The 27,608-nt window shown below is 48.5% G+C and overlaps 1 protein-coding gene across 1 annotated transcript in view; it reads left to right on the plus strand.

The window, feature by feature from the left end:
• The window catches only part of CASTOR2 (cytosolic arginine sensor for mTORC1 subunit 2), a 132,351-nt gene extending 105,346 nt beyond the window's left edge, over positions 1-27,005 (plus strand). Inside the window, exons 3-9 of the mRNA XM_036395259.2 lie at positions 3,947-4,140; positions 4,982-5,114; positions 6,291-6,414; positions 7,107-7,217; positions 8,582-8,664; positions 10,740-10,834; positions 15,844-27,005. Coding sequence (XP_036251152.1) covers positions 3,947-4,140; positions 4,982-5,114; positions 6,291-6,414; positions 7,107-7,217; positions 8,582-8,664; positions 10,740-10,834; positions 15,844-15,909 — 806 coding nt within the window. The 3' untranslated portion in view covers positions 15,910-27,005. The remainder of the gene's footprint in view (positions 1-3,946; positions 4,141-4,981; positions 5,115-6,290; positions 6,415-7,106; positions 7,218-8,581; positions 8,665-10,739; positions 10,835-15,843) is intronic.
• Positions 27,006-27,608: the final 603 nt, after the last annotated feature.

Consider the following 27,608-nt stretch of genomic DNA (forward strand, 5'->3'; position numbering starts at 1 on the left):
TCAGCCAATGTTTGTTGTCCTCCTTGGAAATGGTATTGATTATTGGAGCTCAGGAGCCAATTATGGCCACTGTGATACTCACCACCTCACATCCCAGGGTGATGTGCTGGGGACACTGCACAGACAGTGAGGCTCTGGGCAGGCTCCATGCCTTGTACATCATCTGTGCTGTGAATAAGCAGTTACATCCTAAATGTTATTTGACACGCTGCTGGGTTTTGTTTGCACAGGGGCTGGGATTAGTTTGGTACCTGTGCCAGTGGAGAGCAGCCCCACAGGCTTTTGGAGACCAGCAGCACTTGGTTCCCAGTGTTGCATTGCCAGGGAAAATCATCCTGGACTATCACACTGATCATTTTTTGTTGAGGCTGGTGGTGTTCCATGCCAGAGACCATGGATGGAATAACAGCTTGAGTTTGGGATCCTGCTCTCCCAGACTGTGGTAGTTGTCATGTTGGGCACAAAATGATGGTTATGGAGCCTGCAGGCAGCTGAGCTGCTCCTGGTGCCTTCTGCAGAGCCTTACACAGCAAAACCAGAACAATCTTAAGGCTTCATCCCAATGAAAGGTGAAAAAAAAATGAAAACCCTGATTATAATAAACAAAGCCCAAATCTCTGACCTTTTAGAGGTCTTTCTCAGGCAGAGTTGAGATGTCCCCCATGGTCAGAAGTGGGAGTGGCTGCACTCTGATAAACCAGTTGCAAGAGGATCTTGAGAGCCCAGCAGAGAGATTTCTGCCCAATGGAAGGACAAGGGATGTGGCCATGCTGAAGCTGTGGGGATCTGGAGCTCTGTTCTCCTGTGGGTAAAGTGGTGGTGATGGTGAGTTGGTACTGGAATGTGGGCAATTCCTCCTTTTGCTCTTTATTTGTTACCTGATTCTGCCTGAGTCTCTGCTATTGTTACAACTGGTGTTCTCAGCTCTCTTTGGGTTTACACCATTCAACAGCTTCCTGGGCAAAGCACCCTCCCACATGGCTTATTTGATGCTATTTAGATGAATTTGTTGACCCTTCAGCCTAGGTTTGTTTCATTTAAATTTAGGCTGTACTTTTCTACCTGGATGCCTAGTGGAAACAGTGTCCAAAATTGGTATTTCAATCACTTCCTATATATTTTTCCAAATTAATTGAATCATGAGAAGCAGGTTACTTAGGCAAATGCAATGGCCCTTGTCATACTTCATAGGGCCTGTTAAACACATAAACCCAGAAATTATTAACAGTTCCCAGTGGTTACAATTGCAATGAGCAAATCAAGCCTTCCTTCCCCCTGAGGAAGAGCTTGATGAGGTCTTCTTGGGGCAGCTCATCCAGCACAGCTGCTGCTGGAGTGGAATGGGATAATGCTGCTGTCCACCACAAAATACTGCATCTTCCATCACATCCCTGGCCCAAAATTGTGTTTAAACTGGTATTTAATGAGTTGCAGTCCTTATCACCTGTACAAAGCAGGAATATCATCTCCTCTGTGTATAGAGCAGGGAATGAGCTGTGATCTTGCTGCCAGGAGTGAGTTATTAGTGGGCTTGGGCACACCTGGATGTGCCTGCTGCAGGTGGGATCACTTGGTGAGAACAGGCACCCCTGGCACATTTGTAGCTCAGCAGAAGTTGTTTTGAGCTCCAGCTTCTCCATGCCAGGTGATGCAGAAAGCTTGGATTTGGAGGTGCTTTTCTGATGCAAAAAGCTGATGAGAAAATGGTATTTTGCTGCAATAATTTGCTTCAAGCACCTTGCACAGATCTCTCTGACATAACATGCTGTTGATTAATGCACAAACTTACCTCCTCTCCCTGGTGTCTAGTTTTCATTCCACATAAGCTCTGATTATTAAAAAAGAAACACTGGCTTATGAAGCTAAACATCAAAATGCAGAAGCAGAACCTTCAGTGTCCCCACTGTTTGCAGTGTGTATGCTCAGGGTTGTTTTCGTGCTACACACAACTGAGGTTATTGAAGAGAGCAAAATGTGTTTGTTATTCAGATCATTTTGGGTTTTCAGTGCTGGCAGTGTCTCAGGGAGGGGATACCTGAGGATTCAGGGTGAGGTTAAGAATTTATGACAGGGTGTCTGGGGCTGTACAGAAACAGCTCCCAAAGGTCTCATTGAAGGAGGAAGAAAGGATGGAAGACCCAGGAGTGTGTGGACATGGAGATATGCAAGCACTTGCCTAAAGTGCCAGAGTGCTACTGCAGGAGCAGCAATGCTGTGTTCTGTGCTTTTGGACTCCTGGGCTGCATCTCACCTCTGAGCTGATGCAGCCTCCCCTGGTCACCTGCTGTGTCCTTGCTGGCTGGATCTGCATCTGAGATCAGGTTCCTTACCCCAAGCAGATTTTGCTGAGATTATGCATTTGTTAGTCTGGATCTGAACTGTTTGTTTCTATAATTCACCCCAAAAAAATCAAAAACCCAGAGAATCCTAGAGCAGTTTATGCCTTCATTCCAGAGTCTGCATCTGGTTTTCTGGGCTGTTAATACATTAAGGGTTTTTTTAAAACAGTTAATAATTTGTATTAAATTGTTTAGCTGCAGATTTTTAACTACTTAACCACAACAGATTAGAAGCAAGTGGAATGGGATTATTCTTAGTATTTTCCATTTCCAAAGTAATTTGCATTATCTTTGCATTATTATTGCTTACTTTGTAATCCCTAGAACATGTGTTACACCCTCCATCCCTTGCAGGGCTGTGTGGTGGTTGTTCTGCTTTAGAGATGGAGGCAGGAGCCCAGAGATGCACAGGGTGCCTGCTCTGCATCTTCAAAGACCAGTAATAGTGCCCAGGCTGCTCTGCCAACCTCCATCTCCAGTCCAGGAGAACAAAATTTAGGTTTAGATTAGAGTGGGAAAATGGAAATAAAGGAGGCCAGAACAGCTTGAGTAAAATGTTTGGAGAAACTGTATGATAGAGATTTAAGTCCAAGACCACTGTGCTGCTTTGAAAGTAAACCAGCTGGAGAATCCCCATGGAATTACCTTAAGAGAGATTTCAGGTTGGAGTTACAATTTAATAGAAAGATTGCAATAAATGCAATGATACACAGAAGATTGGCACAAAGTCAGAGTACAGCCTGGCACCCTGTTGGTCAGGGTGCTGATCACAGTCCTGTCAAATGATGGTTGCAGTCAGATGCCATGGTCCTGTGGAAGTTCTGCTCCTCCTCTGGATCCATCCAGTGGTGGTGGTGATGTTGAGATTCTATAGCTCAGGTTCAGGCAGGAATGCTCTGTACCTCCCCCAGGGTGGGGAGCTTCACAATGGAATGATGTAATAATGTGAGTCATAGGATATTTTGGGGATTTCTTGATCGTCAAAGTTACAACTCCCATTCTGGTGGTGCCCATTATGGTCCATTAGCAGAGATTCCCCCCTTCAGGTTGGGTGTGACTGTGCTGGTGCTTCCCCAAAGGGGTTATCACAGCTGAGTCATTGGTGTGAAGAAGAAACACTACCCTGCCTTATCTAATTTAATACCCAGCTTGTGGCCTGGGGTGTCAGGTATGGGATGGGCAGCTCCTGCAAGCAACCTATAATGAACAGTTTGTCAGGAATGATGTGGAGGGGAGTAGAATACACAGTTTGTTTAAACCCATGTTGGCACTCTCCTTTTGTAACCACACAACCACCACAGGCTGTTTCCACTTGGGAAGGTCGACAGAATTGGTCACTGGCATCCAAGTGAATTGCTGAGTCCTGCAGTTCCCTGTGTTGTCCTTGATAATTGTGTGAATCCTGCCATGGAAATTCATGTGATCAGTACATGAAGGAGTGTCACAGTATGAACCTGTGGAGCAGCTTGGGAGGACCAGGAGGTTGGGATAAGGGGGCTCATCTCACTCCTTGCACTGAGGTGTGTGCTAAGCACATACTGGCACATGGTGGACCTGGCTCTCTCTGCCTCTAAAACAAACCTCTGTCCTCCCTTCTGTCTCTGCAGAGCTTCCTTCCTCGGAACACTTGAGCGTGGCCGATGCAACATGGCTTGCCCTCAACGTGGTGTCTGGTGGAGGTGGCTTCTCCAGCTCCCAGCCCATCGGAGTGACCAAAATTGCCAAGTCAGTCATAGCACCCCTAGCTGACCAAAACATCTCAGTGTTTATGCTCTCCACCTATCAGACGGACTTCATCCTGGTAAGAGGACATGAGGGGACCGGGCAGAGTTATTGAAAAACTCAGTTGTGCAATTCTGGGAACAAGTTGTCTGTCAACTGACAATTGACAATTGTCAGACTTGACAATTCTGTCAAGTTGTCTGGGAGTGGCAGAAGTACCAAACTCTGCTTTTCCCAGAGCTCTGTTCCTTGTAGTTAGGCCCTCTGACATCTCAGGAGCTTTTGCCATGAGATGAAGCATTTGTTGTCATGGGTTGTCTGGTGTCTAATGAGTGCTGAGCCCACACAGCAGTGTCTCCTGAAATGGAGGTACTGGTAGCACTTCCCACCATCACTCAGACATTGGTTTTCTGAAAGTGAGAGGAACATAGTGTCTGCTGTCAGGTTGGCTGGTGATGGCCAAGAGGCCCCAAAGTTGTTTTGGTTATAGACAGACAGACAGACTGTCTTTCTGTCTCACACACATGTGTGTGCCTGCACACAAGGCATAGCTTTATTTCCTGAGGAAACAAGACTGAAGAACAGGCAGTGCTGAGCTGTTGCAGCAATGCTGGAAAAGAGATGAAGCATCTCCCACTTGGAAATCTCCACATTCTTTTTACAGTCATAAAAGCACTCTGGTGCTTAATCCTACTGATTCTCCCAGTGATACCACCAAGTGTGCTTCTCTTGAGATACACCTGAATGGGAACTCAAGCAGGAGTCGTGTCCACTTTGCTGTGCACTAAAAATGTGTACCCTCCACTGCAGGGTTTTGTCATGTCTGGTACATATCCAGATAACACCATAAGATATCCAGATAACACCATAACATAAGATATCCATAACACCATCCCCAGATGATGCTGTTGTCCCCTCAGGTGCGTGAGCGGGACCTGCCCTTCGTGATGCACACGCTGGCTGCCGAGTTCACCATCCTCAGAGTAGTGAATGGGGAGACAGTGGCTGCTGATGACTTTGGGGTAACAAATGGATTTGTCAAACCAAAACTAGGTAAGGATCAACTTGCCAGGGATTGGGGTGGAAGTTTTGCCTCCTAGCTTCCTTCAGCATTTGGATGAATATTTATCTTAAGATTGCAATCTTACAAGCCTCTCTTAGTACAACCATGGATTTGAGTAGATTCTTAACTTTCTGAGCAGTTAAAGTACAATTCATTGCAGTTGCAAAAATAATGTTGTCTGTAGCCCCTACTTCCATGTTTCAGCATTCCAAAGGAAAATGGCTTCTCCAAAAGCTTGTTGAAGTACTGCAGTGATGCACAGAGAAGATTGTTTTGTGAGGATCAAGGCCACAATGAGCCCAGGGCTGTACAGAACCTTAGGATGGTTGCAGGCTAAAGGAGCAAGTATCAAGCCAAAGGGCACAATCAGGAAAAGGAACAATTTACATGCATATGCTTACCTACAGACATGTGTCATTTTTTGCCCATCACCAGACAAAGCAGGGATCAGTTATTATGAAGTGCCACTCAGTTTCATCACTCAAGAGCTAACAATCACCTTGTTTAAAAAATGAGTCTTGAAGAAAAAAAAGCATCAAGAAAGGGCACAGTGAAACACATGTTGATAATGCACCAGCTCACAGTTTGCTGTGGTGGTCTGTTGGTTGCTTGCCTAAATGCTGTGTTGCTCTGTTAGGTTGCATGCCTAAATGCTGGCTGCTTTTCAGCCACTGGCTGCAATCTGTTAGACAAACTGCTGCATGGCAGCTGGGTTTTAATTTTTCAAGATATTATGGCAAAATAGGTCCCCAGAAATGAGGGAAAACAGGATGGACTGCCAGCAACCACAGCCTTCCATAGCCCTGCCTTTTGATGGTGGAAACCTGCATTTTTTTCCACTTTCCAGTTTCTCTTGGCCCCTCCTTTAGCTTGCTCCTCATGTCATGTGGATGCACCCAGTGGGCTGGAAGCCCCTCAGAGCTGGGCAGGGCATGCAGGGTGACACCACCCTATACCTCAGGGAGACCAGCACAGGAGCAGATCATCCACAGGCCCCTCATTCCCTGTCAGAGAGCCAGCAGGGCTTCAGCAGTGGGGCACTGCCTTACATATACTGTCAGCTTTCTCTGTGACCCTTGCCAGGGCATGGATAGCACAGCTGATGGGACAGGAGCCTGCTGCAGATGTGGCTTCATAGCTCTGTGTGTCTGTGTTGTCTCTTTCAGTTCAGAGGCCTGTCATTCATCCTCTTTCCAGCCCAAGTAATATGTTCTGTGTCACCAGCCTGGATCCAGATACCCTTCCCACTGTTGCTACGCTCCTGATGGATGTCATGTTTTACTCCAATGGGTAGGTCCTGCAGGGATGGGCTTCCAGGAGAGGTGTGGAGTGTCTGGAGGCACAGACTGCAGGTCCTGCAGGGAGATGGGGTTTCAGGAGAGGTGTGGAGTGTGTGGAGGCACAAACTGCAGGTCCTGCAGGGAGATGGGCTTCCAGGAGAGGTGTGGAGTGTCTGGAGGCACAGATTGCTCCTCTGGGGTGCCAGGGATCTGCTGTGGCCTTGTGCTGCTCCAGTGCTGTGCACTGAGGGAGGGAGGGAGGTATCACAGGCTCGGGAGGTTGTCCTGACAGGTGGAAGCCAAGCAGGTGATTGAGGGTGCCCAAAGACACCTGCTGGCTTTGGAGAGCTGAGCTTTTTCACAGTGAGGGTGACAGCAGCCGTGTGGTCAGTGTGGTGCATGTCCACACAGGGCCAGAGCATGTACAGCTGGCTGGATTGCTGCCCCTTGGTGCCCATGGCTCCTGGCCCACAGCTCCTTGGGAGGACACCTTGTGGAAGGGATGGAGAGTTCTGTCAGCTGTGGGGACTGGATAGGTTTCCACCTGCAAAATAAAAAAAACTGAAATCAGTATAATACATCAGTGTCACTCCCCTGAGTCAATATAAGAACATTTCTGGTTTCACTGGCTATATCTGCTTTAAAAACCCATTTCTGTGCTCTTCTAGCCACAGTTCATGTAGTTCTCTTCTGTTTCTTCAGAGTAAAAGACTCAGTGGTGGGCAACGAAGACTCGGGACATATTCGCTTTTTCTCCTTTTCTCTCATTGAGGGTTACATCTCCCTGGTCATGGATGTCCAGACACAGCAGAGGTGAGCCTTGATCTTAGAGTAACCTGGACCTTAACAAAAAGGGATGTTCTCAAAGAAGCAGGAAGCAGCTTAGACTCCTCCATGTTAATTATTTGGACTGTCTTGTATGGTTGTCATGGGCCTGTACACCCTGTCACTTTTCTGAGTAAGATCTGGATCTTTTAGTTCCAGTGTCTAAATTTTGGACTGGTCTGTCCAAGCTCTCAGTGAAATCACAAATCAATGTGATGTAGAGTTATCTCACTTTCAAAAGAGGAATACTGGAGCAAAGTGATTTTTGCACTTTTATTTTGTTGCTCATTAGCTGTGCTTGTAAGAGCAAAACCCAAAAGGAAAACCTGGTGCAGGTGTTTGAAATTCCTGCTGAAGGCCAAAATCAGGGTGGGGATATCAGTGATGCTGTCCTCCTGCTTTGCTTTTACACATGGATGGGCTTGGTTCAGAGTCTTGTTATGATGATGATATTGTCCCCAGTCATCACTGTGCAGTGGGAGCCCATGACTTGTTTGTCCAGCAAGGAAGGAGGCAGCTGCTGAGCCCTCAGCCTCTGTGTGTGTGTGTGTGTCTGCAGCTGTGCAGCACAGCAGGCTCTCAGGTCTGCAGGGATGCTGTACCCAGCAGTGCTTAGACTTGCTGTTGACATGCAGTGCAGTTTGGGTTTGGTTCTTGGGGGTGAATCCCCTGCTCCAGGGACTTGTTTTCCAAAGTAATAAATCACCCTCCTGAAAGGTTCTTTGACCTTACTGGAGTAAACCCTTGTCTGTCTTAAGAGGAGCCAGAGGGCTGCAGCTTCAGCCTGGGGTGTGGGAAACCTGGGGAGCCAATTCTCCTCTCTCACAGGCTGCCTGCTTCACCTTGGGCAACTCTCTAAACCTCCAGTCTCCTTTCCCCTGCTCAGAAATAGAGACCCCTGCAGTGGTCCCAGGCATCTCCCAGGATGGGATGGAAAAAGCACTGATGGTGCTCAGACACAAACCCAGTGGTTACTGTTCACATTGCTGAGAGCAGGCATGGAAACATATTCCATCCCTGGCTGTTTCCAAATGCAGCTCAGATCAAACCTTCACAGGTTCAAGATTTGTAAAGCAGGAGCACAGCCTGTTACAGATTTTTTCCCATGCCTCTCTGGGTACCTATGCCCACCTCCAGCAGGAGATGCTGATTTGCCACAGGATACCTGGGGGATCAGGCAGGTGCATCTGCCCCACCTGCCTTGAGTCTTCCCAGTTTGCCCAAGCTACTCCCCACTATTGCTGGTTTCAAACATCTCAAGGATGCAGGAAGAGCAGATCCCCCACAGGCAGGATCTGACACACTGCTGTGCTTTAATTGCTATGTTTGGTGTTCCTTTTTTTTTTTTACAGATTTCCTAATAATTTGTTGTTTACAAGTGCATCTGGTGAGCTCTGGAAGATGGTGAGGATTGGTGGGCAGCCTCTTGGCTTTGGTAAGTAACATTTGGAGGATCAGTTGGTGTGCAGGCAGGCAGTCACCTCAGGGCCTTCAAGGAGTATGGAAAAATCCATCTCAGGCTGATGCTTTTTAAGAGCCAGCAGCTTAACATGACTTTGTGAGCTGAGATTTTCAAATGGAAGCCTCACTCCTATTAAATGTTAAATCAAATGTCAAACTATTTGATAGTTTGACTTCTGAATATACTCCTACAAGTGCTACATGCTCAGCAGTTCCAGCTGCATTGCATTCATCTGCTGGGGCTTTGGTTAAAGAGAAAAACTGGACTAAAAGGGGGCATGGGAGTTGATTGTAGATACTGAAAGCAGTGGTCAGAAAGCAGTGTCATACTCCAGTGCAGTGCCTGGGTAATTCTGGGATTCTAGTGGACTTTTTATAGATTTAGAGCAGTCCAAGTGGAAGCCTTGTTCACAGATGTGTTTCACATCCAGTCCTGCACATGTTTTCTCTACTCAAAAGAATATTGCTCCTAAGTAGCACAGAGCAAATGCTTCATGCCTGGAGGAGTGTTCTTGTTATTTCTATGTGCCCTGCAATTTTAAGGGTCTGATCTGAATAATGCAACAAAGGCCTGATCTTCAGGAAATGCAATGGCTCCTTCCTGGGGGCTCTGAACCACATAGAAAATACAAACTTCAATAACATTTCTGAAAAACACTGGGCCAATTTTTGTATTTAATTGCAACTTGTACACCAGACCACCAAAAGAGGAAGAAGGAAATTTTCTTTTTACGTATCTTTGAGGAAAATATATAGAAATAGCATGATATGTCATTGATAGCACATCAGGACATTGAGCAGGCCCATAAATATTTGATGTTTAAATATGTTAATTTCAAATCAAGTTCAAATGTTGAATTGAATCAGTGAAACTCCAGGTTTCATCTGAAAACATTGATCTGCAACAAACAAGACAGAAGAACCATTTAAATTTCATTTAAAGCCCAGAAGGCCAAGCAAATAACCCAGATGGCAAATTGAGTCCCAGGCTGCATCCAAAGGAGCATGGTCAGCAGCTTGAAGGAGGAGACTCTGCTTTTCTGCTGTGCTCTTGGGAGAGCCCAGCTGGAGCCCTGCACTCAGTTCTGGTGTCCCCAACATGAGAAAATGCAAATGTTGGAGCAAGTCCAGAGGGGGCCATGAAGTCCATGGGAGGACTGGAGCACCTCCCTATGGAGACAGCTGAGAGAGCTGGGGCTGCTCAGCCTGGAGAAGAGAAGGTTGTGTGGAAAGCTCACAGCACCTCCAGGGCCTGAATGGGCTCCAGGGAAACCAGAGAGGGACTTTGCACCAGGAACTGGAGTGACAGGACAAGGGGGAATGGGTACCCATGGAAAGAGGGGAAATTTAGGTCAGATATTAGGAAGAAATTCTTCCCTGTGAGGTGGTGAGACTCTGGCACAGGGTTCCCAGGGAGGCTGTGGATGTCCCAACCCTGGCAGGGCTCAAAGCAAGGTTGGGTAAGGCTTGGAGCAGCCTGCTCTAGTGGGAGGTGTCCCTGCCCATGGCATGGGGGCTTGGGATTAGAGGAGCTTTAAGGTCCACTTCATCCCCTTAACAATCTGTGATGATTCTGTGGTGAAATTGCTGTGAAATCCTGTTTCAGGGGCTGAGGTGGGCTGCAGCACAGGAGCCATGGGTCCAGGCTGAGTAATGGGTCAGCATCTTCTCCTTCAGAGTTACAGGGCCAAGTGTTCAATAACAGAGAAAAATGGTTGTTAAGGATATATGGGATTGAGTTTTGTGCTTTCTTCTTGAACATTGTTCAGTGCCTTTCTTTGGACCTCTAAATCATTCCAGTCCTAATGGTTTTGTGCTTTGGAGAATGTGTTTTCTCTGTAGCAAAAAGAAGATAATAAAACTAAATGTGCAATGTATTGTTGTGGCCCAAAAACTCAATTCTGTGAGAAAGAACACATTTTATTGCAGAGATTCCTTCTGATTGGAGTTTGTGAAGACAAACTTCTCCATATGTAGGCATGGAGCTGGTGAGTTCTGAGACTTTTGCAAGCCCCTGCAGACAATGTTTGATGTTTTATCTCCCCACAGATGAATGTGGAATTGTCGCTCAGATTTCTGAGCCTTTGGCTGCAGCTGACATCCCAGCCTACTACATCAGTACTTTTAAGTTTGATCACGCCTTGGTGAGTATGAAAACAGCTTCTCTGGAGTAGGGGAGATCTTTTCTTAGGAGAAAACATTATGAGAATGTCACTTCTCGTCTGGATAGCTCGTTGGAGTGCCTTTGCTCCAGCCCAGCAAATTCCTGTCTTCTCCTGGCTGTCCCTGCCCTGCATGGCTCCTGAGCCAAGCCTGGCCCTACCCAAGGCAAAGCTGTGTTAGTGAGTGTTGTTCTCAGTCCTTACCTGCACTGATGGAAACTTCACACCCTCCCTGAGCACCTTCTTCCACTGCATCTGTATCTTCTATTACAAACAGCCACAAACTCTTCCATTTGCTTCCTAAAGTAGTTGCAGGCTCCAGACCCTCAGGACAGGCTGTGACAGCCCACCCTTAAGGGGAAGGTGCTTCCTTAGGTGCTTCCTCCCCCTAAGGAAGGGTCATCACAGGTGCCTTTGTGTGTTGGGAACTTTTTGGACAGTCCACCAGTAGCAGACCCCTGCCTTCATCTCTTGGTGTCTGCCCTGTCCTAACCTTTGCTTTCTGACACCCATCTCTTAGCTCTGCTGTCCCTGCATCTTCCTGGTTTGTGATAAGCAAGCAAGAATTGCCAGCAGAGCAGGAGAAGGTGATTTTGAAGCAGATAAGGTTGTTCCCATGTTTGTTCTCATAAGTGCCCATCAGCAGCTGCAGCACAGTCATCAACACGAGAGTCTTGCCGTCCTTGGAGAGTTCTCTTGGTTTTTTGTACTGATGGATATTTTAATTCTAGGCCTACCTCTGCTCTTCCTTTGTAAAGAAAACACCCTCAAAAACGAGGAATGTCCCTAGAAAGGGAAAATGCAATGCCTGTAGCCACAAATGGGATGGCATTTTTCTTGGAACCCATTTCCCCAGTCCTGCAGGAGGGAGTCAGCTGCTTTATACTATTCTTTTTTTTTTTTTTCTTAAATGTGCCCTTTATTGCATTATACTTCTCTCTCCATCACTTACAAATTCACTATTGAGGTCCTACCTTTGACCTGTAAAAGCTCTAGTGAGATCAAAGCAGGTTTGGGGTTTTATAATGACTTTGTTTTTTCACAGTTGGTGTGAACCATTCACAGCTGATGGCTCATGTGTGTAAAGAGTAAAAGTAAATATTATTTCAGATAGCAAAGGTCAGAGTGTTATATATGTTTGTCTTATATTTTTTAATATTAACTGTGCTGATAAGATAAGCTAATAAAACACCATTTAAAAATCAATACTGTTAGCTTTGCCTCCCATTTCTGCCCATTGTGTGGCCCCAGGTGTGCACTTTCTGTGCAGAGCACAAGGTGCAGAGTGCTTCTACATGTCAAGCCATATCTGGAGAGCTCAGCCCTATCAGCTATAATAGATCTGTAGCTGAAAACTTAAACCACACAATTGCAATGACTCTGCAGCAGCTCCACCTTCTCAGAGTGCTCATCCTGCTGCCTCCAGCCCAACAGATCCTGCTCCCAGCAGCTGGCAGGGTGCTGGGGGGCCATGCAGGTCTTCCTTACTCAAAGCAGTGTTCCAGTGGTTTTCTTTGCTCCTTACTGTTTTCTTTGTGTATGGTTTTGAAAGCCTTTTCAGCTGTACAGTGCTGTTCCAGTTGTCAAACCCTTCCATCCTTTGGAAGGTGCATTTTTTGCCTGACTTTGCTCTGGGTGTGCTGGCTGGGCTGGATGCTTGTTGGCTCTAGGGTGGTTTTGTTGGCCAAGACCCTGACCTAGATTTTGTCATGTTTTCCTTAACTTTGCTACCCAGATACTTTGACTTCTAGTGACATTCCATGAGGACTAAATGTATCTTGAACCCTTCCTCTAAATTCTCCCTTTCTTTAAGGTAGTTCAGTACCTGTTGTCAGCAACTTAGAGCACTGTATAAAAATGTGTTGTTCCCTTTGATCTGATCTTTTTTCTCTTGTCCATCTTTAGGTGGTTTGTGTTACTTAATTTTTATTTGACCTGGGTGTAATACTCAGATCTTCCTGCCATGCTGTAGCTGTAGATGTTTACCCTGATAATCGGGACTTGTGCTAGAGACGAAATCCCTTTGGGAGACAATGTTGAGATGGGAACCTCCAGGTGTCTGGTGTGTCCCGGGGGTGATGCAGGGCCAGGCTGGACAGAATCGTGGTTACCAGCTCCCTCTAGAGAGAGCAGGGAGGAAGAGTTGCCTTTCCAGGTGCTCTGCTCTTGCTGCCTCATTCCCACTGGTGCCTGGCTCTCTTTCACCAGCATTTTGCTTCTCAAGAGGCTGGAGCTGTGTCTGGGATGTAATTTGGAGCTTTGGTTCTTCCTTCCTGGCCAGTGCTTTGATCTGCACTCTACCTGAGAAGGGAGCACAGTGCACTTTGGGCAGGGGTCACTTCCAGGGGCAGGGAGGGGGAGGGTGGCAAAACAGAATGGGTCCTACAAATCACAGCTGTTTGCACATCTGTCCTGGGAAAAACCCTGCCAAAACCTTTGTGGGGTGATTGATATAATTTCTGTGCTGGAAATTTTGCCTGAGTGAAGGAGCACAGTGTTTCATGGAGGAGATGGGGCTGTGCAAGTCAGAGCAGCTGGCCAGAGTGGCCAGAGCTGCTTCCTCCTGCCTCTGGCCAGGGCTGAGGAATCAGAGAGACCCACTGGGCATCACTGGGGCTGGCTAGAGGAGGGTGGTTTAAAAAATTGACAACTATGTCTTTCCTCATTATCTTATGTAGAGGAAAAGAGTCAAACAGCTTCTTGCACTGCAGTGTTCAGTGTACTGGGAAAAATAATGAAGGGGAGGCAGTGGAGAATCCTGCCTCAAAGTCCTGTTCCCTATAGGGGAGGTGTCCTGGGGTTTGCCTTCTAAACCAGAAGAGTTTGCTGTATGCTTGTTTTAAGATGATTTTCTTACTTTCCAAATGACTTTTGTTCACACATCATCAGAGTTGACTGCTGTTATTCCATCTTCCTATTGGAGAATTGAACATTTTTCTTGTTATTTCTCGTGGGGTTTTCCCTCAGTTTTGTTAAAAACCTCACAGAAAGACAGAACCAGTTGTATTTCCACTGTCTGAGCTCTTGAGAGTGTCCAGTGAATTCAGGTATTGTACTCTTGGCCTTAAATACCTTGTAGAGGAGACAGTTCCTTCTTCAATTTACTTGATATGAATCATATTGGCTTCTTGATGCAACTTAGGGATAAATTTCTTTTTCCCTCAGTCCTCTTTCCACTTTTCAAGAGCTGCCAGTGTCTTAGAGTTTATGTAGAGTTCAGACACACTTTTTCTGCCAGATGTAACTTTAGTTTTGATGTTCTTTTCTGCCAGTGACAGTCACTCTGAGATATTTTGCATCTTCTGTTACAAGAGGTTTTTCTTGCAGTAAACATGAAAAGACATTATTAATAATACAGACTTCTATGGTTCAGTCTCCTCACAAGGCTGGATAAGAAAGCACCACAAACAGACTGGTAGCTCTCTTCCTCTTTTGATGGCTGTGTTCTCCTGTCACCCACCATGGCCTTCCCATCCCCACATGCAGGTCCCAAACCTGTAGGGTGCCCCAAGAGCCTCATGGAGCCCTCAGGCAGCCACACAAATCCATCAGCACCTTGCATGAGTCAGCTCCTGGCATGCAAGGGCTTCACCAGCAAAAGGAAGGGAAAGGAGGGGACAGGAAGAGCAGAGAGTATTGAAATAAAACCAGTATAGATGGACAGGATGTGCCTGAGCTGGTCTGGCCCTTGGTGCTGAACCAGATAGTGGCAACTGTGGTGTTTGACCCCACAGACACTTTTGCCTGGCTGTGTGTGGTGTTTCACCCCACAGACACTTTTGGCTGCCTGGGTGTGTGGTGTTTCACCCCACAGACACTTTTGGCTGGCTGGGTGTGTGGTGTTTCACCCCACAGACACTTTTGCCTGGCTGGGTGTGTGGTGTTTCACCCACAGACACTTTTGGCTGCCTGGGTGCTGCAGCTGGCATGTGGGGACAAGTCCAGGCCTGCAGGAGCTCTGGTGGCTGCAGGATGGAGCTTCCCCCCATAACAGGGGCTGCTCCTCGGGTTTCCCTCTGTGGAGAAGCTTTGAGGCGATGGTGAAGGAAAGGAGTCGGTTCTGATGGAGGGTTTGGATCCAGAGCTTTATTCTGGCCCTCAGGCCTCTGAATGCAGCACCAGCTCCAACAGAACTCCCTGAGCCCGTGGCTGCTGCTCCTTTAACCCCGGGGAGAGGGGCAGGGAAGGGATGGGGAGCCACCAAGCAGGGACAGGAGGGGAGGGACAAAGGACACCTGGATGGCCCAATGCCCCCCAGGGGTAGAGGGCATCCTTTGGATCTGCCAATCACTCAGTGCCCTTCTGGAATGCCAGGACTGACAGACAGTGGTGGGAGGGAAAGGAGAGGTGAGTGACACACCTGGGAGGGAATCTGCAGGGAGAAACCCGGGGTATCTGAGGCAAACCAGGACATCACACTGCAACATCAGAGACAGAGAAACCCCAACACAGTTGGCTTCCCATGAGCATCCCCTACACAACAGCAAACCCTCTGCATCTCACTTAGAGTGTTTGCTCTGGGGGTACCATGGGTGAGCAGGGATTTCCTTGCACTGGAGCCCTTTCTCAGGTGTAAGCAAAAACCAGCAAAGTGTCTCTGCCTCCTTGGGACTTGTAGGGAGATAGAATATAAGAAAATAAAGATAGTGTAGAAAGTGATCTCACCCCTAAGGAGCTGCAGCTGGGCCAATTAGCAAAGATCAGGAGCAGGCCTGACTTTAACAGCCACAGCTGTGACCAGTGAGAGGAAGATGCTATAAAAGAGTGGGGTGGCTGGGTGAGAGGGGAACTGGGGTCAGTGGCTGCTTTGTAAGGAAGAAAGAGTCAGTGCTCTGAGGAGATGCCCATGAGAAACACCAAGAAGGTGTGAGACTATTGTGGTAGGAGACAGCAGCATGGAACCCAGGGACTGGTCTGGCTTTGTCTCCTGCCTCTCTTTTCCTTGTCACCCCTTTTGCTGGAACATGACCTTTCTTTTTGTTTTCTTGCAGGTACCTGAAGAAAATATAAATGGTGTGGTCAATGCACTCCAAGTCAGTCAAGCTGAAAAGCATTAGAAATCTTCTGAGCTGGTTCCAGATGCTTTTTATTATTCTAATAATAATAATTATTATTATTATTATTCTTTTTTTCTCACAGTATTTCTTGAAAAATCTGATTACAGAGAGTGACATGAAAAGAGACTGTGGAAAGTTGAGCAGAAACAGCTCCAATAAGCCTTTGTTTTAATTATTATTATTATTATTATTGTTATTATTATTATTATTATTGTTATTTTATTAAATTTATGAATGAGGGGCAGGAGGAAAGGGAGTTTGTATGGTTTCCTGATGTTCAGCTCCGAGGTGAAGTGAACCCTGGCTGTGCTCAGTGTGGAAGGAGCTGCCTGGGGACACCTGGGGACACCCAGCATGGATGGCCCTGGGCACACTGTGAGAGCAGGGGTGGCTCAAGAGCAGGTGGACAGACAGACTGCTGCCTCAGAGAGCCCTGAAAACCAGAAACAAAGTGAAATATGGAATTAAACAGAAAAGACCTGGCATAGTACTGGCTTGTCTCCTTGCATCAGACTTCTGAGGACTGTCCATCACTGCCTGTGTTGAGATAGGATCCAAAGGGTTCTGTTTCCCCTAACAGAGCAATTTGGTGTTGGAAAAGAGGAAAGTATCCAATTGTTTGACATTTCCCCTTTTTCTTTCTCCCTGCAGTCAAAGCCTGGCTGCTCTGAGAAAGCCTGGGCAGGGGAGCCCAGCTCTGGCCAGCTCCTGGCAGGTGGTGTCACCCAGATTTGGGTTTGCTTTGAAGCTTGGCTGGTTTGGGTCAGTTGTTTCCAGTCCCTCCCTCACTGCTCCAAGTATTCTCTTGTCCCCTGCTCCAGGGGTGCTGTTGTCCCCTAACCCCACATCAGAGCCTTCCCCCAGCCCTTGTTGTTCCTCAGGGCCAGCAAGAGGAGGGGAAGGCCTCTTTTCTCCTGTCCCCTCAGGCTTTTCCCATCCAGTGTGCACTCATGGGAAATAAAGGATTGCCCAGGCTCCCTGAGTAGCTGCTCTTGCACATCCAGGCCACCCTGGCCAAGAGCCACAGCTGGCTGCCTCTGCCAGGGCCAGGAGGTGCCTGAGTCTTGTGGGGACCCTCCTGCAGGTTTTCATCACACAGGTGGAAATTGCTGCTGACTGGGGAAAGCAGAGTGGTGCTGAAAATGCCTCAAACCTGCTGGCATCTGGTCCTGCACAGAAGATGATGGGGCTTTTCCCATGGGGAAGCAGCAGTGTGTTTCCTTCTGGCTTGTACCATGGCTGAGGGCAGGAGGAGCCTGGCACCAAGGTCCCAGTGGCACCTGTGTCCTGGTTGTGCCCTGGCCACTGCCAGCACTGTGCAGGACAGCAGTGCTGGGACAGAAGCGTTACCCAGGGTGTGGGTGCCAGCACTCTGCCCCACTGTGACCATGCCAAAGGGCTGCTGAGAGGAGGAGCTGCCTGCACAGGACCTTGCTGCTGTGATTACCAGCCCCAGCTTATCTTGCATTTCTTAACTTCTTCCACTTCAGCCTTGACATAAAGAATTTGCAGATCTTGCCTTTTTCCTGAGGGCTTTCCAGCCATGCTTCAGAGACAGCCCCTGGCAGGATTTCCCTGAGGCTGTGCCATACCCAGCTGTGAGCCAGGGTGTTGCACTCATCTGGAGGCAGTAAGCAAACACCTGGGATCATGCCATGGGCATGGTTTTACTGGTGTGTAGGACAAGCAAACACAGACACAGCTGCTGGATTGGTTCTGCATTCACAGTACTGGAGGGCCAAGCAGTTATGGTTTCTGTTGCTGTTGGATTCAAACTGAGTTTTAAATCTGATTTTTTCAGCAGTGGGATGTTATGTGGCATCTAGACAAGGAGTCAGAGCAGCCATGGGAAAAAGCATGGATAACTTTCCTTGGTTGGCCCTACTGGAGCTGCAGCATCCCTGCTGAGGAGCACTGAGGCAGACATTCAGTGCTTCACCAAACAGGATGTCCTGCTGCTCCTTACATGGGTTTTCAGAATTGTCCCATGAGGTGTTTATATTCACTCCAGATTTCTGGGCTAAAGGTTCATTCTGGATGTGGCACTGTGCATCTCTGGGTGTTTGTTTGGAAAGGTGCTTTGTTCTGCTGCCAAGGACACAGGCACAGGCTGTCAGTGCAGTGCTGAAGGCATTGGAGGGTTTGCTGTGGCTGTGCCCAGTGCTGTGGGCACTGACTGGGCTGGCAGCAAGGCCAGGGGTGGCTTTTCCCCCCAGATGTTGTCAGAGGGTTTCTCCTTGGGGTGGCAGATTGGCAGCATGGCTGGAGGGAGGGGATCTTGAGTTGCTGTTCAGCTGCTGAGTTGCCAGCCAAGGTTTCTGCTCAGCTGAGCTGAGCCTGAGCTTTTGCTGTGTGCAGGGATGGTGCCACCAGGCCAGAGTCATCAGGACAGGGCTTCCTTCTTCCTTCTGCCCTGGGCTTCTGTCAGCCTTTGGCAAATGCTCAAAGTTTTGGCTTTAGAGAATGCCAAGTGTTGCTGTGCATGTGCCAGTGCTGCTTCCAAAGGACTTCAGCATGGATAGGAAGGAATTAACTTGAAACAAGCAACAACTTTACTGAGCCTTAAATGAAAGCAAAAACAAAAAAAAGGTTTAATTTTCTAACATTGCACTCAGGCTATTTTAGAGGCTGATTTTTGTAATTTAATTATTTTTTCCCAAGGGAATCAGCCTTATATTTGTGAAATCTGTAGAAAGCTCTGTGGTATTTCAAACCTTCCAAAGGAAGGTTGATGTCCCAACATGGCAAAGTTGGCCTGAAAAATTCACAGGATGTAAAATTACATTGAAGGACTCTGATGCTGCCACCATCCTTGGCTTCACCTTCTTATTTCCTTTTATTGTTTTGTCCTGACATCCAAGAAAATTGTTTCAGACAACTTGATGCTTTCCCTTTAGTATCCCTTCATATTTTTTCTGCTGGGAACTGAGATAATTCAAATGTGGCCATAATTGGTGGAACCTGTCCCTGCACCAGCCTGAATTCAGGATCAGTGCAAGCTGAGACCTGCACTGCAGGAAGGGCTCTGTGGGGGCTTTGTTAAATATTTTCATAGTAATAATAATCCCACCACACTATTGACACCCCAGTGCTCAGTGAACCCAAAGTAGGGGGGCTCTTAAAGCTGCTCCCCAGCTCCCACTCTCTCAGCACCCAGCCTTTGCCTTTGGGCTGGGGAAGAAGTTGAAGAGTCTTTTCCTTTTTTTAAAGGAAGAATCTTTTCCTTTTTTTCCTTATGATAATACATCTGAGTATCCCTGCCATTTTGCTGTTCAGTAATGTGAGGATAAAGCAGGAACTTGTCTCAATGGACACCCCTGGCTGGGTGCCTGGATTACCTGCAGCTGCCAGTGCTGCCCTCAGCATCCCTGCTCACCCTCTGGGCTGTTCCACCTGGCCATGGCTGCTCTCATGAGGGATTGTCTCAATGCTGCAGGGCCCTCCCTGTGCCCTCTCTCCTCTCCTTGCACAAAATTGACCAAACAGCAAAATGCACAAGTGTTTCCAGCCCTGCAGAAAGGAGTAGGTGAGCATGGCCTTTCATGCATCCTCTTTCTTTCTCCAAGGCCTTTTTTTCTTAGAAGCCTCAACCTTTCCAAGTTGTGTCATTAAATAGAATTTTGTCTTTCTCCCTCAACCCAATTAGAATTTGACTACAAATTCCTTTCTACTGAGCAAGTGTGTGCATATATAGAGAGAGATCTTAAATGTTTCCATAGAAATCCATAGTGTGTTTCTATTGCACACCTATAAATACCCATGTTTGTCTGTAGGGGTGTGTCCTGTACATGGTGTGGGCACTCTCACACATGTACAGTGTATGTGTGCACACTCTGGGCACACACCCTTGTGTGGGCATCTATGTAGTGAGTACTGTATACACACACTTATTCACCATGTATTTTTAATTCGAGTAATGGCCAATATGAGTATTAGTTCCCCTCTTGCTTTTTCTCTCCATGTGTTTAGTGAAGAGCAGCAGTGGAGTCAACCTGGAGCAAAGCTGGGGCTCCTCTGCTTGCTGGGAGCAGCACTGGATTTCCCTCTCTGCTTCAGAGAATTCTGAAAATTCTGTTCCTCTCCTTTTTGTTGCCTCAAGCACAGAGACTGTAGGAAATCCACTCCTTTTTCTTTCTGGATGCTTTAGCTGCTGCCCTAAATTGCCTCAGCCTGTGAGCAGGGCTGGTCTGTTTGCACAGTGCCTGCCCAGAGCCTGGCTGGGGTTTCCAGAGGGGTTCCAGCCTCTGCAGGCACAGGGCACTGCCCAGGAGCTCCTGGGGGTTTCCTGCAGCTGGGGAAACCTGGAGGAGGCTCTGGGGTGGCCTGGGCACCAGCACCCCCTGTGAGCTGCTTCCTGGTGCCCTTCCCCAGCAGCTCTGCAAGAGCTGGGGCAGGTGCAAGGTTTGATTTCCTGGTGGGTTTGTGTGCAGTGGCAGCCCGTGGCTGGTGCAGGGCTCTGGTATTTGTTGGGGAATTCACATTTGTTGGCCTGTGAGGAGCTGAAATCAGTGGCTTATTTTTAAATAGATGGAAGTGCTGGAGGGTCTTTTCCTGTTAAAAGCAGAAGAGGCTGCTTGAACCCAGTCACTGGAAGTGTGTGGTCTTTGCACCTCACCAGTGGAGATTTCTGCTGACCATGAGTGCAGTTAGGTCCATGGAGGGAAACATCCTGCTCTCCTATTGCAGAAAGGGGGGTGGGGAATGAGGGCTGCTGCCTTGCCACTGACCTTTTGGCACCTGGAAGTTGATGATTTTTCAGGCTGCCCCCCTAAATACACCCTTGCACAGGTTTGTGCAGCCTTTGGTTTCTTTCCAGGCTATGGATGGGATGTATCAGCCTCTTGCAATGGAAATACCTGGTTTTGCTGCAGCATAGAGACAGTGGCACCTGCAGTGGGTGACATAAGAACTAAGACTCACCTAATGACAATGCCATTTATAAAGCACACTCATCATCCTGCTGCTCTGAAATGTGCTTTAAACTCCAAGTTCTGTGTTACCATTCCCAGGGCAGAGGCTGCTGGTCACAGATGAATCAATCTCCTCTCTCATTAAAAGTGTGTTGGTGTCAGGTCCTGCTTTGGGCTAGCATGTGACACTGAGCAGGGATTTACTTTTTAAGATGTGCCATGCAGATTTGGGTGTGGGGACTTCTGGGTTCTGCTGGGAGCTCCTGATGGCTCCAGCCAATCCAAGCATCCAACAGGAGTGTATCAGGTTCCATTTTTCTGCAGCATGATGTTTTGTCCTGCCAGCAGTGGGAGGAAATAAGGCAGTGCAGCATGAGGCAGTGTGTGGCACAGGAGTAACTCAGGCTCCAGCAGAGCTCCCTGAGCACCCAGTTGATTCCCTGGTGCTCTTGATGCTTTAAGGAATGTGTAGAGCCCTGAGAGAGGCAAGGCAGGGAGCAGCTCTGCTCAGAGCTCTGCCACTGCACTGCATTTGCAGGATTTGCTGCCTTCAGGCATGAGCTCCTGACACATTCCCCCACTGGCTGCCCCACAAGTCTCTCAGTGTGTCTGTGAGATGTGGGTTTAGTGGTTCACTGACATCCTGTGAAGGTTGGAAGCTGTCTGGGACATAAAAGGCTGAACTGCATGTGTTTGATCAGAGCCTCCTCTGAGGTTTTCTGTCTTTTCTCAGCTTTGCTATACAAAGCTTGAATTCTTCTTCTTACAAAGAATCCCCATCCCTGGTGGAGCTGATGTGGCTGTGACTGTCTGGCTGCAGCAAGGCCAGGGCTTCAGGCCATGCTGACCTGTACCAGCCATGGGGTCAGCCCAGGCTCCTCTGTTGCAGAAAGCATCTGGGTCTGACTTGGCACTGGCCCACACATCCATCTGTGGCAGTGCAGGGCCTGCAGAGATCCCTCTTGGTGACAGGCATGGGAAAGGCAGGGGAAGAACAGGGGTAGGAGGAGTGCTGAGTGATGCAAAACAATTCACATGTTCATTTTTAGTTGTGCACACTTGGAGATATCAAAGTTCTGCTTGTTGCTGTGAACACCAAAGCATTTTCTTTCTCCTTTTTGACTGAAACAGATCACCCCACCCTGCCCAGCCTCCCTGCTCAGCCCAGTATCCCAGAGGATGCATTTGTCCCAGTCACACCATCCCAGCAAGGGTGGGCAGCACGACCCCTCTAAGCCCCCAGTACTTGGAATATCCATTGATGCTCTGTCCATTGGGGCAGGCTCCCAGCAATCACTGTGTGTTTTGAGGTAATGATGGAATTGGGTTCTGTGGCCACAGGGGTTCCTCCCATCCTTGTGGTTTTCCCCATCCATACACCCACACAGCTGTTCAAGAGCACCAGGTCATCCAAACTCCTGAATTTAGAGGTCAGCAATGTGAATAGGAGGGGCTGGTCCTGCATTGGTCCAGTCACTGTTCACTGAGCACAAGTGTTCCTCTCAGCATTGGATAATTGGTGTTTTCTGTTAATGAAAAGGGAGAAACTCTTTGTTTGGCCTCAGGCTGAGCATTGCTGCTAATTCCTGAAAGAAGGAGCCCCCAGCAGCATTCTGTTAAGGACAAGAAGTCATTTTCTGATGAGGATTTCCTCTCTCTCTTACTTTGACTGTTGTGGACATCTCCAGTAAGCAGTTTAAGGCATCTCACTTACCTGTTCCTGTCCTGCCTGCAAACATTGGATTGGATTAAACTTTTATTATCTGCAGGAGAGTAAAGCCCAGTAACCCTTTGCCAATAGTATTTACACATTGTAGCATGCACTGGGGTGTATTTACATTGGCTGAAATGTGCAAACCTGCCTCCAGATCTCCAAACCTTCTCCCTATGAGTGCATCTGTCTGTCTGTCTGTCTGCACCCTGCCATAAGTCAGGGGCCAGTAATTTCCCTCAGGCATCCTGGCAGCACTGAACTGGTGTGGAAACAGTCTGCACGTCCTCAGCAAGGCTGTGGGACCTTCCCAGGCTCCCTGGAAGGGAAACACTTCACTGTGAAGATAATCTTGAGTTACTCTGCTGTCCTTGGCCTCCTTTATTTAATCCTTATGAAGCACAGCTGGGTTGAACTACCAGCTCCAGTTAGCAAAGGTGAAGGAAAGAAAGGGGTTCTGCAGTGAGAGACGTGCCCTGGCTGCTGATCAGCACATGCTGGCTGCAGCAGGAACAGCCTCTGCAGATGCTCTGGTGAGCACAGAGCAATGCACAGCCCCTGCTGTATGAAGGGGAAACGGATGAGGTATGTGTCAAAGTACATCTCATTTTAGGGTATGAATTTTAGGGTTCAGTACCTCTTTGGAGCATGTATAAGCCAAGATCCTTTCTTGGTCTCTCTAGACAGCATTGGTCATTTCAGGTTCAAATCTGGGAATGAATTAACATCAACCTGGTTATTGCAGATTACATGGAATAGCTTCCCCCTGCTCCATGATCCTCTTGCAGCCATGGCCTGTGCTCTGCATGCCCTGAGTTTGCAGAGGGAGCACAAACCCCTGGCATCTCCTCCCAGCTGGGAGTGCCCAATTTTGAGGCCAAGGTGAAGGCAGTGGCAGAGGGATGGCAGCTCCTCCCCTGCCTGCACAGCTCCAGAATGGCCACAGCCAGCACAGCCCAGCTCTGTCCCAGCTCTGCGGAACAGGACAGTTGCAAAACAGCTGTTTAATGCCCTGGGATCCCTTGGGGTTTTGGTTTCATCCATTTTTTTATCTTTCTGCAAATATCTGTAAATGAACTGTGGGTGGATTTTGGAGCAGACATGGACAGAGATCCCCATCAGGCAGGATGGAAATGTTGAAATATGTTTGAGAGCAGAGCAGGAGCATGTCATGTCCCCTGTCTGTACCACAGGAGAGCTGACCAGTGCCATGTCCCTCTCTAAGCAGACCCAGTGGTTTTACCAGGGTCCTCCCAACCGTAACAGATTATGCCAAAACCAGGCTCCTTTCATCCTTCATTTTGCAGGGGCTGCTTTCTTCTTCCCTCCTTGTGTGGCCATGGCAGAGGCAGTGCCTGTTGCACAGCTCCTATGGGAAGATGCCATAAGAGGCTGCAGTTCAGAGTCCCCCTGCTCTGGCTGGTTTTCTGCTTCATTTCAGCACCCTGAGGATTTAAATCAGCTTTCTGTAGTTACAGGAATAAGCTTGAGGATTCCTACTCCGTTTGTTACTTGAAAAACATTTTACAGGTACCTGATTCCCTGGTCCTTGTGGGAATGCTGCTTGAAGCACCCACTTGCCAGGTTGCTGCTGTGAGCATTTCTGCTCCTTTGGGCCCCAAAAGAGGAGTTCAGCCCCATTTCCAGCTGAAGGCTGAAGCAGCCCCCAGCCTCAGGCTCATAAGATGCTGCTCTGGGCCAGGTCACAGGGGAGAGGCAGCCCCAGTAAACTCAGAGCTCCCTCATCCTCTGAGTCCCTGCTGCCTCCACGGAGCCATTCCCATCAGCTGGAAGGGAATTTCCCTTCTGCTGAAGAAGCAGCAGTGTCCTCTGTGGATTTGTGGTCAGTGGCAAAAGCAGGAGTGTTTGTCATGTGGGACATTGAAAGGAGCCAGGGGTTCCTATAGAGCAAAGGAGAAAAGAACCTGCAGCCTTTGTTGCAGCTGTTTCTTGCAATGATTTCTAATGCCAGCCTTGGCATGGGGTTGAGTTTTTGAGATCACTGAAATTACCTGAAGAGCTGGTGCTGCTCTTACAGCTGTGGGCATTGCCTCTAGGCAGGACCAACCTGCACAAGAGAGCAGGACCCTTCCCACCAGGGCTCAGCCCAGGGGCATGGGATGTTCCCTGCAGCAGGACAGACAGACAGACAGGCTACTGAACCAGGGCTGCTCTTGAAGAAATGTCTGAGTTTTAACATTTCCTTCCTGGGAGCAAAGCTCTGTTTGTCCTGGCCTTGTGTGTCAGTCAGTTGGTGCAGATGCAGGAGGTTCAGAGTATGAAGGAGGTGGCTCTGCAGCAGGAGGAACACCCCACTTCTCCTTCACCCATTAGGAACTGTCTGGTCCAGCTCAATGACCTCAGCCATTCTTTAGTTGTATGATGGAATTAAACAGGAGTCATGTCCTTGTTCTCCCCCAGACCCCACCTACCCAGATCCCTGCCAGCCCCACGTGCCAGTGCTTCCTTCTTTCCTTCAGGTTTTTATTTGTTCTCCAATTGCAAACTGCTCCAGTGACACCATGGCAGAAAATCAGCATCCCAGGGCAGTCCCTTCTGGGTTCTTCTGGTTGTGCTGGATCCAGGGCTGCCTTTGCCTCTCACCCAAAATCCTCCTGCAACTGCTGCTAAAACTAATCCTGCCAATCCAGTGGCTGTTGATAATAGTGTGAGCACTGCATCCAAGTGCCATTAGAGCCCAGGTTAAAGCCTGGAAATGCACAGGGTAGTGCCTCTTTCCAGCCCAGGCCTGTGGTGTCACAGCCAGCAGGGTTGTGTCCCTGTCCCTGGTGCCTGTGGCCAGGCATTGTTATCCCTCCCCTGTGTGGGGGCTCCAGGCTTGACTTTGGGGCTTGTGGGACATGAAGCTGAGGAGCAGGGTGTTCATTTCAGCACAGTGGCAGCCACGTTTTCTGCCAGTGCATCCTCCTCAACACTGCCTGTGCAGCAGCTGGGGGTGGCAGTGACAAAGGGGACACTTCTCCTGCTGACCCAAGCACCAGGACAACCATGGCTCTTGGACAGACAGAAGAGGCTGCCAGGCAGTAACTCACAGTAGCTTCAGAAGCTCTGGTCCAGCCTTTGGCAGAGCCTGTCTCATTCCCCTACTGTTAACTCCTTACATAACCCATTCCCCCCTTGTTTCCATCAGAATTAGAGGGTGGGTGATCACCTCAATTTGCTTGACATGTTCACCTGCTCCCAGCAGCTCCAGCAGCTGCTGGGATCTGGATCTTGGTGCCCCAGTGCCCAGGAGCACCTGCAGCCCCCCTTGCACAGCCTGGCACTGCCAGGTTGGCTCCTGAGTTCTGAGGGAGAGCTGCACAGAGGGAGGAGGAGCCTCATTTCCTCCTCGGTGCTTAGGGCAGATTTTTAGTTTGGTTCCTCTGGGCTAAGCTTCAGCAAGCCACCAACGCTGCAGGGTCACACAGGGAAGGGTCACAGCCCCTCTGCACTGCTCCAGTTCAGGGCTGGTTACCAGGGGCTGGCACAGCACCACTGTAATAGTGCCTAAGAGCATTTATCTCCTTCTCCCCTTTGTATGGACTCCAAAGAGCCCAGATTCCCTCCAGACACCTACACAACACTAACCCAAATTTCTAGAACTGCCAAGAGAGCAGAGATGCTCCTGGTGCAGAAGCTGCCCAGCTTGGATCAGGCTTTGTCTCTCATCCCTGACCACTTAGAACAGCTGTGCTGGGCAGCCTGGGGAGGAACCACAAATCTTTAGGACTTTTTTATTTAGTAAGTTATTTATGTATCTTTTGCTCTCTAAGTGAAATAGCACTTTTGGCCTCAGACACACACCAGACAGGCTGAAGTGGGGCTGGGAAGCCCAAACTCTTGCAGCCTCTCCTCCCTGCTCACCTCTCAGAAACCCCACGCAGCATTTCACTGGGGAGGGTAGGAAAAAAGTCTATTTATTTCCCTTTAATTACTAGATCTGATGTAAACAGACAGGGTGGGGGAATCCTGCCCATGCAGGAGCCTTTGGTACAGCTCCTGCTCTGGGCTGCAGCCGTGGAAAGGCTGCTTGCACCTGCCACGGGCTCAGTGGGTGTCAGTTCCTGCAAGCCTGGGGTAACAGGGGGTAACAGGAGCCTGAATGCATCAGTTGCCTTCATGCCCTCTGCACAAGGGGGGATGTTCTGCCAGCAGGCACAGGGACTGGTGGCAGCAGCTTGGGATCATGCACTGGACATTGTGTGGAGCTGAGAAGTGGCTGCTTTGCTTTCCCAGCAAGTGCACATGCTGCTTTTCTTTGCTGGTCTTATGCTGAAAAGCTGAGATTTATGTACTGTATGAAGAAAAAAACAAAACAAAGAAAAAATCCTAATGTTCCAAAATAAATGACAGTATATTTTGTACTTTGTAAAGTAATTAAATCGAAAAAGAATAAAAAGTGAAACTTATGCTGTCTGCTTTTGTACTGATCAAACTGATGAAAATAAAGCAGAGCTTGGCATTGTCTGTGAGATGTAACTCTCATTTCTTTCACCTACAGCCATGTTGGGTGTCACTCACACACACTATTTCTGAAGGCCAGCCCCTCCCTGAGGCTCTCTGGTGTCCAGGTCCTGTCTCTGGGTGCACTGAACCCCTACAGATGGAACCCAGCACCATCTCCATCCTCCAGCTGCTTTCTGGAAACCACCCAACCTGCCCTATGCTCTTCCTTTAAAATAAGAGGTCAGTGGGATGCTGCTGGTGCATTTGCCAGATGAAGTTTCACCTGCTCACTGTAGAGTGCAGGAGCCCAGGAGTCCGGGCAGGCCCCCAGAGATGCTGGCAGGACACCCCCAGAGCCTGCACCCCAGCAGTGGCAGGGGAACAAACTCAGCCTCCCCAGGGACTATTCTGGGGCAGCCACTGGAGGTCCTGAGTCTCAGCAGCGTGGCTGCACAGCACCACTGTCACATGGTCTGCAAAAAAAGCTGAACAACCTGTGTGAAGTGTGCAAGACAAACAGTGAAATCAGACATCTCATCACCCTGTGACAGTTTTCACCATTTAGAGTGGATGTTTAAAGGGGAACAGCTCGTCTACATCAACTGTAGTCAAGAAAAGCATCTCCTTTT

Source organism: Molothrus ater, chromosome 21 (genome assembly GCF_012460135.2).
Source record: "Molothrus ater isolate BHLD 08-10-18 breed brown headed cowbird chromosome 21, BPBGC_Mater_1.1, whole genome shotgun sequence".
In the NCBI taxonomy this organism is placed as follows: domain Eukaryota; kingdom Metazoa; phylum Chordata; class Aves; order Passeriformes; family Icteridae; genus Molothrus; species Molothrus ater.